Source organism: Salvelinus sp. IW2-2015, linkage group LG14, assembly GCF_002910315.2.
Source record: "Salvelinus sp. IW2-2015 linkage group LG14, ASM291031v2, whole genome shotgun sequence".
Lineage (NCBI taxonomy): Eukaryota > Metazoa > Chordata > Actinopteri > Salmoniformes > Salmonidae > Salvelinus > Salvelinus sp. IW2-2015.
The window spans coordinates 32,462,522-32,473,230 of record NC_036854.1 but is presented as its reverse complement, the minus strand read 5'-3'; the positions used below and the strand labels follow the sequence as shown (position 1 = coordinate 32,473,230).

The following is a 10,709-nucleotide window of genomic DNA, read 5'->3' as shown; positions in this document are numbered from 1 at the left end:
ATGGCAAAATGTCCTTTGCTCCTGGGCCTTCCTTCTTCCTGACCAATGGGAATGCAAGGCCACCCACCACGCCCACCTCTCCACCAATCACGCCTTTCCATACCCCAGCCAGCAGACAGGTAACTGACCAAATAGAAAATAAAACAAAAGCAGCACACTATGTAACCAGCCACACACACACTCACATACTCACACAGGCACACAGCAATTGACTACACAGACAACCACGTCCCTTCCTGGATCAATTGGTTTACATTCCTTTAACCAAGAGTACAGTATTCAAAATACCCCCCTAAAAATACCTCTCCCTTTTTCAGGTCCCTCTTCCTCGCCCCCTGGGTACGCCCACTCTGGTGCAAGCAAATCAGAGCATCTCACCTGTTAGACCGAGGGTATCCCAGCAGGCCTTGCTCCTGGGTCGGAGTCCTTGTTCGAGCCGAGACCAGATGCTGCTCAGGGCCCAGATGGTAACAACACACACTCCAACAACTCTCAGCCCTACTTCTACCAACTTCAAACTCCTGAAGCTTAACCATGAGACTGGCCTTTTTCAAGCTTCCTCAGTTCAACATTCCTATCTCTCTCTCTCTCTTTCTCTTTCTCTCTTTTTATGTCTGTGTTCTGTCTATCTGTCTGTGTCTCTCTCATTCTTAGCTGATTTTCACCTCTACGTTACGGCCTGTCTCTTCCTCTTCCTCTCACCCTGCCTCCGCTCAGGTGAGCAGTTCAGCAGGTGTGTGTTAGGTGTGTGAGAGGCCACTAGTGTAGATTGTGATTGTCTCACAAGTTTAACTACACTCCCTCTCCCTCTCAAACCCCACTCTCTCCCTCTTTCTTTTCCTCCCCTCTCCCCCTCTCTCCTTCCCTCCCTCCCCTATAGCTCCAGAGTCTAACCCTGCGCCCCTCTGCTCCCGGCACTCTCACAATCCCCCCTCTTTACGTCTCAAACCCCCTCTCCTCCCTCTCTCCTATCTCTCGTCCCTTACACCCTTTTCCCCTCTTCGGCCGCGCCCCCAGCCCAGTTCCATGGCAACAGACAGACAGACCCCACCTACCCGGCACTCTCAGTCCGCCTCCAAGTGAGTCATAAACATGTGATAAGAGTAGAATGTTCAGGAAGAATGAGTGTGATTTATATGTGTGTCCAATAAAAACCATCAATCCCTCGCTCTTTTTTCTTCTCTCCAGTCTCTACACTTCTGTGCGGTCTGTCCCTCTGAGACCCAGACTTCATTCTCCAAACGGCCACAGAGTGGTGCCCCCGAGACACAGCCCCGCCATCGCCATTTGCTGCTGCTGCTGCCCATCAGGCCCTACCCAGCAGACAGTGTACAGTTCCAGCCACCAGTCTGTCATCTCAAAGCCCGCCCACACAGTCCACCCCTGGCCAATCGCAGCTCAACTCAGGCTCTAGGCCCCTTCCCTTGGGTTCTTCCTGTTTTGATCGGTTACCGCCGGCATCAAGGCAGCTGCAAATGATTGCCCTCTCCGCTGGCTCCACAGCCGCTTCAGCAGCCAAACACGGCTGCGGCCAACACACACAACCCACCTTCTGTCCAATCAAAGTGTCTGGTTCTTGAGTCCCCACCTCCTCAGCTCGATGCCCAACCACAGAGGACTTCTGACCACGCCTCTCCCCCTCCCACCCCTCCATCCACAAAGCAACTCACCCCTACCATACCCCCATTATCAGGCCAGACACATTCAGTCAAAAGGGAAGTGGGTAGACAGGGGTAAGGGAGGAGAGAGAGCGGGTGGGGGAGAGGAAGTAAAGATGGGGGAAATTGAAGAGGGGCAGAGCGATAAAGAGAGGTGGCAGGAGAGAGAATGGTAACAGGAGAGGAAAAAGGATTGTTGAGAAGAGAGCGGAGAGGGTGGAGAGAGGAAGGAGGACCAGAGAGATAGAGAGAAGGAGGACCAGAGGATAAGAGAAGGAGGACCAGACGAGATAGAGAGAAGGAGGACCAGAGAGATAGAGAGCGGGTGGGAGAGAAGGGATTGCTGACAAGAAAGGAGAAAGGAGAGGCTGGAGGAGAGGAAGAATGGATGGAGAGAGGTAAACAATATGAGAGACTGAGAGAGATGACAGGAATAGAGGAGGAGGGGGGGGAAAGGATGAAGATAGAGGGAGAGGAGCAGAGAGAAAGGATGGAGGTAGAGGAGGAGGAGCCGGGACAGAAAGATGCGATGAAAGGAGAGAAGGAGGTGGGGACTACCATTGACCAGGACACTCCGATAGACCCTCACCCCAATGCAGACCCGGCTACTCAGAATCACATACACTTCGATGCCCTCTCACACACACCTCATAACCCCACCAGTCAGAACGACACCCCCCCCCCCTCAGGTTCCCCCATAGACCTCCAGCGACCAACGGACTGTCCCATAGAGCGACCCCCAGATCTACCCCACAAGGACCAAGAGGACCTCTGTGAGAACATGTCCACTCAGTCTGACAACCACTCAGGTACCAGGGTCTCTCTGCTGTCCTCCTGTCACATACACCATTTCCTTTAGCATTGGCCTATTAATGAACTCGAAACTAACTTTTGAAACACTAATCTAACAAGTGTTGTGAACTCTTCCTCCTCTCTCTTCCTCCCCCCAGTCTTGTCCAGTCTCTCCTCTCAGTCTCCCCCTGCCTCACCCTGCCTCACCCCTCCATCTGACTTCCCTCCTCCTCTCCTGCCTGTTAGCCCCTCCCACTCAGAGACCCTCAGCCTATCACAGAGCCGCTCTGAGACCCTTAGCCTATCAGAGCGCGAGCCTTGGACACAGAGGGTGTGGCCAGAGGGCGGGAGGCGTGTCTTAACTCACCTGGTGGAGGGCTTCGTCATACACGAGGGGCTGCAGGCGTTCCCGGTAAACACACACACATTTTAGAGTAAAATACTTCTTCCTACACGGGATATAGCTGATGTCTAGTTGGTGTCATATACTTATACATTAACAGTATATATAACCTGTGTGCGTGCGTGTGTGTACCTGTGCAGGTGAACCGCTCATCTCTGTTGTTGGGAGGGCAGGAGGGTGTCTCCCAGAATGGGAACACAGAGGGGGCGGAGTTATTACCATTGACAGACACACCAGAGCCACCGGAACATTTCAGCGAATCAGAACGAGTGGGTGTGGCCACAGATGACCCGCTGACAGGTAAGCCACCTTAATCTCCTGTTTCTGAATCAATATTCGATTCAATATTCAGTTCAATTCTCCCTCTGAATCCAAACTTCACTAGGTACCAGAGAGAGACAGAGGGGGGTGTTACAGTGTGAGTCTTGTGGGAAGAGAGGCCATGCCCACTCCTTCCACCGCTCCAAAAGATACTGCTCCACTTCCTGTGCCCGCAGGTGAGTCACACTCCCATAGGCCGAACACAGAAACAAGACCATGACAGATGAGGTATTCTCTCTGTCTAGACACAGCATAGTCTATTTACTAAAGGTGTACAGTACACACATTCATAAACACACAAACACACCCTCACACACAGGATGTGGTCAGGTGTTGGTGCTCAGACAGGATGTGAGATATGAGAAAATCTTAACCCCAGAGTGCTCAGAGAAAGGACACATCATCTCTCTCTCTCTCTCTCTCGCTCTCGCTCTCGCTCTCGCTCTCGCTCTCTCTCGCTCTCTCTCTAGGCTTAATGTAGGGATGTCTAAACGTCTGCGTGCTCTGAGTGCAGGCAGCCAGCCAGAGGGGCGGCGCTCTGAGATCAACAAGGAGGAGTCTGTTCCTGGCAAGCCCCTCTTACTGCGACTGGTCAGTTACAGTTACAACTCAGACATTGCTGCAACTTTTAACAAATAGGTCACTCACTCCACAGTGATACAGGTTTGATGCTTTATAACATGTTATAACCATTTATACACCTTTATAATTCAAACCTAGCTGTTCACACATGTTCCATCTCCTGTAACATGATTTATTTTAGCCACGCGAAATATGGAGCGCCCATCGCCGTGACTACGAAGGGGAAGAAGGGCATGCTGTTCCCATAACGACCAGGCTGGAGCGCAGAGCGGCACGGAGGGCAAGGAGGGCATCAGAGCCAGCGATGACCCCTAGTAACCCCACCGTGACCTCTACTGAACCCACACCTGCACAGTGGAGTGTAGCGCAAGTCTGGGACTTTATACACACACTGCCAGGTAAAACACATATACAAAAGGACACACATTCACTCATCTCCCTGCTGTAGGTTGTTGGCAGGTTATAACCTGTGTGTGTGTGTTTGTTTTAGGTTGTGGAGAGGTTGTAACGTGTGTATGTTGTTCTTAGGTTGTGGGGAGGTTATAATCTGTGTGTATGTTGTCTTTAGGTTGTGTGGAGATTGCAGAGGCGTTCCGTGTTCAGGAGATAGACGGCCAGGCCCTGCTGCTGCTCACTGAGGACCACCTGATGACCAGCATGAACATCAAACTGGGACCAGCGCTCAAGATCTGTGCCCACATCAACACACTCAGACACACGTAGAGAGGGAGAGATGGAGGTGAGGTGGGAGGGTGGGTGGAGGAGAATATAGAGAGAGGAAAAAAGGGAGGGGTGGGGGGACAGTCTAAGGCACTGCATTGCAGTTGAGGCGTCACGACAGACCCGGGTTCGTTCCTAGGCTGTGTCACAACCGGCCGTTGACCGGGAGTCCCATAGGGCGGCAAACAATTGGCCCAGCATTGTCCGAGTTAGGGGAGGGTTTGGCCGGCGGGGCGTTACTTGAATCATCGTGCTCTAGCGACTCCTTGTGGCGGGCCGAGCGCCTGCAGGCTGACTTCGGTAGTCAGTTGAATGGTGTTTCCTCCGACACATTGGTGCAGCTGGATTCCGGGTTCAGCGGGCATGTGTTAAGAAACACGATTTGGTGGGTCATGTTTCGGAGGACGCATGACTCGACCTTCGCCTCTCCTGAGCCCTTTTTGGAGTTGCAGCAATGAGACAAGATCGTAATTGGATATCACGAAATTGGGAAGAAAAGGGGGTAAAAAACAAAACAAAAGAAAAAGTGAGGGAAAATAGTGATTGATAGATGGGAGAAGAGAGGGGGTCGGAGAAGGGGGCGGAGATTATCAACTGAGAGCTGAGAGCAATCAGTGAGAGAGGAAGGAGGATTTTGTTATATTCTGTTGTGTCTATGTACATATTTTACAATGCAGTCTATTGGTTGTAAATCTTAAACATTTTCATGAAGGATTGTAATATACAGTATGTATTTGTCTGTTTGGTAATTATTTTAGAATGTGGTGTCACATGAAAACTGTAAAATCTGTTTTGATTTTACACAGCTGATACACAGATTTTTTGTATCACTGTGTGGAAAATAAGGTCTTAACTAAAGAAATTATTACGTTTTATATATGATCTGAGCAAAAAGTTAGGTCTTATTTGTCTCATAACCATGTCGTTTTGTGAGATTTCTTAATTTTTTCTCTTATCCTTCCTATTCAAACTCTGTAATAAATCAAATGAATTTATGGACATTGTTTTATTGCCTGGGTATTGGTATTGTGATATTTTGTAGTCACAAATGACCCATCTCACTACTAACTTCGGCCACTAGATGGAGTTGATAATTCAGGTTTGCTAGTAGATAGACTGCTGCTGCATTATTCGTGTGGAAACAATGATCAAGATAAATGAAATATGAATTACATAAAAAACTATGCAGAATATTAATATCACTGATGCTTCTCTGGAGGACAATGTCTAAGTTCAGACATGACAACAATTCTGAAGCAGCACAGCCGTATTATTGCTAAATCAACCCGTGTTTATGCCAAATCAATCAGGAGCCAGAGGGAATTTCAACACTGCTGAAATTTGTTTTTAAGACTTAAACTGCATCATAAATCATGAAGACCCCCCCCCCCCCCCCCCCCACACAGAAACACACAGCAGTCTACCATCTTAGCACCCATTGGTCTCTGGTTTACATTAACCGCCCCATACCTTCTTCTGATTGGCTGAAAGTTTGGTGTTTGAGACTTTTTTCCTGTACTATAAAACTCAATCTGCGCATTTCTCTGAAGTTCAGTCCTCCTCACACACCCCTCTCGCACTGTTGGACCCAGGTGGAACTATACGACTTATAACCTCTCCGGAATGTATTAGTCATTTAATTAGTGATGAATTGGTTTTAATGTATTTACTCTCTCACATTTTACTTGGTTCATTTATTAGTTCATGTTTTTCGAAATTTTTCACAGACCTATATTTTGGGTTAGTTCAGATTTTTCCCCTGGATTAAAAAAAATAATTTTCTTCTTTAAAAAAAAAGAAAAAAGAAAGTGATTTATTTTTGATTGCGCATCCCTGTGATAGTGTGTTTCATGGCACATGTGTGCAGACAGCTGAGTGGGAGCGTGGCCAGCTTTGCAGGCTGGGTAGGTATCATCATCGCCACGGCCACCAACGACTGGGTGCGCACCTGCGACTACACTGTCACCACCTGTGTGCGCATGGACGAGCTGGGCGCGCGAGGCCTCTGGGCAGAGTGTGTCATCTCTCCCTCACTCTACCACTGTGTCACGCTCAACCATATCCTCACACTGCCAGGTGAGAGAGAGGGAGAGAGAGAGAGAGAGAGAGAGAGTGTGTGTGTGTGTGTGCAGATGGGCCACATCTGTAGCCAACCTGCAGACTTCAATAAAAGTCAATAAAGGCTTACTGAGAACTGTGCATATCTCTTATGTTATTTCTGTGTTTTCAACAATTTATGAATGCAAAAGTCAACATTTAAAAAATGTTTACCTGCAGGTATCGCTGTGATCTCTCTCTACCTCTCCCCTCCCCCTCCAGCATACATCCAGACATGCCGTGCGTTGATGGTGTGTGGGTGCCTAATGGGGCTTCCTGCGATGGGGCTGGTGCTGATGTCCATGCCCTGTGTCAGACTCGGAGATGAGATCCCCGCTACCAAACTACGCCACGGCATGGTCGGGGGTGCTCTCACCTTTATCGTGGGTGAGTGAGACACAAAGACACACACATTCCACATGCACATCTACACAATTTAATGTTATTCTATATGGATTAATTATGCTGTGTGAGGCTATGGGATGATTTGGGACCGGATCATGGTTGTCACTAGTTACCACAGCCACAAAGTCAAAATTGGCTAAGGTTTAAAATCAGATTTTAAGAAGAGAAATTATAGAAATATGCTTATGACTTTGTTGCTGTGGTAACTAGTAACGACCTCATAACACCCTCTCTCTTCCTGCATCCTGTGTGGGACAGGAAGTCCCTGTCAGCAGCCTTGTGACTGACAGACCCCGTTGGGGGACAAAAGCTGACTCAACTCTCTTTCTCTCCTTCCGCTCCCTCTTCCTCCTGCCCTCTCTCTCCCCAGCTCTCTGTGGATTGGTGTCGACCATCTGGTTTCCTATTGGTGCTCACGCAGAAGAGGGTCTGATGTCATTCGGCATCTCACTGTACACCGGATGGGTCGGCTCCGCCCTCTGCCTCCTGGGGAGCTTCATGATTTTGTGTTGCTGCGGTGACAACCCCTCGGCAACCCCCCAAAGGCAGCAGAACAGCTACTACTACTCCAGACAGGCAGGGGGCGCCGACACACCCATCAACCTTGCCGCTACCGCCGTAGTCACGGGCAACCACGCCAAGAGCGCACATGTATAAGAATGTGCATTTGTGAGAGTTGGAGTTCTAGGCCAACTACATTGCAGACGTATGCCAGATCTAACAACGCCTGCATAGTTATTTAACATACACTATATATACAAAAGTCTGTTAACACCCCTTCAATTTAGTGGATTCGGCTATTTCAGCCACACCCGTTGCTAACAGGTGTATAAAATTGAGCACACAGCCATGCAATCTCCATAGACAAACACTGGCAGTAGAATGGCCTTACTGAAGAGCTCAGTGACTTTCAACATGGCACCGTCATAGGATGCCCCCTAAAAAACAAGTCAGTTCATCAAATTTCTGTCCTACGTGCAGTTATTGTGAAGTGGAAACGTCTAGGAGTAACAACGGCTCATCCGCGAAGTGGTAGGCCACAAAAGCTCACAGAACGGGACCACCAAGTGATGAAGCGGGTAAAAATTGTCTGTCCTCGGTTGCAACACTCACTACCGAGTTCCAAACTGCCTCTGGAAGCAACGTCAGAAGAACTGTTCGTCTGGGAGCTTCATGAAATGTGTTTCCATGGCCGAGCAGCTGCACACAAGCCTAAGATCACCATGTGCAATGCCAAGCATCGGCTGGAGTGGTGTAAAGCTCGCCGCCATTGGACTCTGGAGCAGTGGAAACTCGTTCTCTGGAGTGATGAATCACGCTTCACCATCTGGCAGTCCAATGCACAAATCAGGGTTTGGCTGATGCCAGGAGAACACTACATGCCCGAACGCCTAGTGCCAACTGTAAAGTTTGGTGGAGGAGGAATAATGGTATGGGGCTGTTTTTCATGGTTTGGGCTAGGCCCTTTAGTTCCAAAGAAGGGAAATCTTAATGCTACAGCATACACTGACATTCTAGACGATTCTGTGCTTCCAACTTTGTGGCAACAGCTTGGGGAAGGCCCTTTCCTGTTTCAGCATGACAATGCCCCCATGCACAAAGCGAGGTCCATACAGAAATGGTTTGTCGAGTTCGGTGTGGAAGAACTTAACTGACCTGCACAGAGCCCTGAACTCACCCCCATCAAACACCTTCGGGATGAATTGGAACGCAGACTGCAAGCCAGACCTAATCACCCAACATCAGTGCCCAACCTAACTAATGCTCGTGGCTGAATGGAAGCAAGTCCCCGCAGCAGTTCCAACATCTAGTGAAAAGCCTTCCCAGAAGAGTGGAGGCTGTTATAGCAGCAAAGGGGGGCCAACTCCATATTAATGCCCATGATTTTGGAAAGAGATGTTCGACGAGCAGGTGTCCACATTATTTTTGGTCATGTAGTGTATCAGCTAACCACATCATATGATATTGCAATCTGGTGCCCAACTGCACAGTCGATGACATGGCACCCAACTATTGGTTGATGCAATTCAATGTAGTCGGGCAGGAACTCGAACAGTAGGTAAAGAAGGGTGTAAACTGCAGAGAACTTATAATCCACCATCTGGACATTCACATGTCTGGCCTGACCATGACCTCATCCTGTCGACGGAGACTTCACATCCTCTCAGACAGGAATCTGGCCAGGTTGCACCATCCTCCTCACCTTTTCCCTTCCTGTTCACTAGAATTCCACTCTTCATCTCCACCACTGATGTTCTGTGTTCTAGTGTTCCAGTGTTGTAGTGTGGTGAGGGAAAACAGACAGGTGTTCTCTCCGAATTAGTCACTTTATTCAATGTTTTATTGACAGTTTATCAGGCAACAGCAAAACACAGATCACTGTCACTCTTTCTTCAAACATTACACTCTTCGACAATAAATATTTTCATTTTTGTATTATCATCTTATCAAACTCTAAAAATATTTTCAACCAACTCATCCATGCAACACCAGAGGTGTCAGAATATTAGGTATTATGAGAGCATGCTTCCTCTAGTATAACTGATTGGTTGATTGATTCTATGCACACTGTTACCTGTTGGATGTATGTTAATAATGCAGTGTTAAATAAACAAATCTGTATTTTTGTGATATTGAGTTTTCTGGTTGGAAAGAGTAACTATGTAAGAGTAATCTCTGTAAAAGGCAATAAAATTTATTCATTCACTCACTCATTAATGAATCATCTCATCTGTCCATCCCCAGCATGAGGGGGTTTCTCTTCTCTCGTCCCTCTCTCGCTTCCCCTGAAATCGACCCTCTAGGCACTACTGTAGATCTAAGAGGATTGGATAGGTATCAATATTTTTCCCTTTGATAGTCCAGGTGAAATCATTGCCATATTGATCACCTGTCCTGTCCTCTCAGGTCTACTTAAGTGCCTTTGGTGTACATTGTAAGGGGCAGGGCTAGGGGTTGATGAGGGATTCAGGAGCCCTCTGCCCTTTCTCTCCTCTACACTCTTTCAAAAAAAGGTTCCAAAAGGGTTCTTCGACTGTCCCCATAGGAGAACCCTTTTTGGTTCCAGGTTGAACTCTTGTGTGTTCCATGTAGAACCCTCTGTGGAAAGGGTTTTACATGGAACCCAAAAGGGTTCTACCTGGAACCAAAAAGGGTTCTTCAAATAGTTCTCCTACTGTATGGGTACAGCCGAATAACCGTTTTAGGTTCTAGATAGGTTCTAGATAGCACTTTTCTTTCTAAGAATGTAGTACCCAGGAAGTGGGTGTGTTCCATTGCAGCAGTCACTCATAAGAGGAGCCCTCGGTTTTCTGTGGATCTGTGTAGCCCTGATTGGTTTGTCCCTGGATCTATGTAGCCCTGATTGGTTTGTCCCTGGATCTGTGTAGCCCTGATTGGTTTGTCCCTGGATCTGTGTAGCCCTGATTGGTTTGTCCCTGGATCTGTGTAGCCCTTATTGGTTTGTCCCTGGATCTGTGTAGCCCTGATTGGTTTGTCCCTGGATCTGTGTAGCCCTGATTGGTTTGTCCCCTGGGTCCCCTAGTGGAGCTCTGAGGGCCGGAGTAGTAACCTGATTGATTCTGGTACTGGGAGCAATCTTCATACTGGTTTTCGTCCTGGTACTGGGATCTTGGCCATCTTGGTTCCCATCTTGATACTGGTTCCGATCCTGGTTTTGCTGTTGGTAGTGGTAGCCCTTCTCCGCTTACAGTCCTGGTAGCACCCCTCTT

The 10,709-nt window shown here is 48.2% G+C and overlaps 2 protein-coding genes across 3 annotated transcripts; both read left to right on the top strand.

The window, feature by feature from the left end:
- Window positions 1-1,833: 1,833 nt before the first annotated feature.
- Window positions 1,834-5,471, top strand: LOC111973602 (polyhomeotic-like protein 2). Its single transcript, XM_024000982.3, has 7 exons — window positions 1,834-2,467; window positions 2,609-2,862; window positions 2,994-3,153; window positions 3,239-3,350; window positions 3,645-3,765; window positions 3,938-4,154; window positions 4,325-5,471. The coding sequence occupies exons 1-7, from the start codon at window positions 2,047-2,049 to the stop codon at window positions 4,477-4,479; spliced, it is 1,440 nt and encodes a 479-aa protein (XP_023856750.3). The 5' UTR covers window positions 1,834-2,046; the 3' UTR covers window positions 4,480-5,471.
- Window positions 5,472-6,041: 570 nt separating this feature from the next.
- Window positions 6,042-9,692, top strand: LOC111973296 (claudin-11). 2 transcript variants are annotated; one of them, XM_024000618.2, is made up of 3 exons: window positions 6,042-6,552; window positions 6,796-6,960; window positions 7,349-9,692. In XM_024000618.2, exons 1-3 carry the CDS (start codon window positions 6,327-6,329, stop codon window positions 7,633-7,635), a joined length of 678 nt encoding a protein of 225 aa, XP_023856386.1. In that variant the 5' UTR covers window positions 6,042-6,326; the 3' UTR covers window positions 7,636-9,692. The 2 variants fall into 2 exon arrangements, with proteins under 2 accessions (XP_023856386.1, XP_023856385.1); XM_024000617.2 differs by having other exon boundaries at window positions 6,754-6,960.
- The last annotated feature ends 1,017 nt before the right edge of the window (window positions 9,693-10,709 follow it).

Coding starts and splice junctions, on each gene's coding strand:
- LOC111973296 (XM_024000617.2), top strand. CDS start 6,327: ATGGCACATGTGTGCAGACAGCTGAGTGGGAGCGTGGCCAGCTTTGCA. Junction 6,553..6,753: donor CCATATCCTCACACTGCCAG/GTGAGAGAGAGG, acceptor GTTTACCTGCAG/GTATCGCTGTGATCTCTCTC. Junction 6,961..7,348: donor TGCTCTCACCTTTATCGTGG/GTGAGTGAGACA, acceptor CTCTCTCCCCAG/CTCTCTGTGGATTGGTGTCG.
- LOC111973602 (XM_024000982.3), top strand. CDS start 2,047: ATGGAGAGAGGTAAACAATATGAGAGACTGAGAGAGATGACAGGAATA. Junction 2,468..2,608: donor TCAGTCTGACAACCACTCAG/GTACCAGGGTCT, acceptor TCCTCCCCCCAG/TCTTGTCCAGTCTCTCCTCT. Junction 3,154..3,238: donor CACAGATGACCCGCTGACAG/GTAAGCCACCTT, acceptor AAACTTCACTAG/GTACCAGAGAGAGACAGAGG.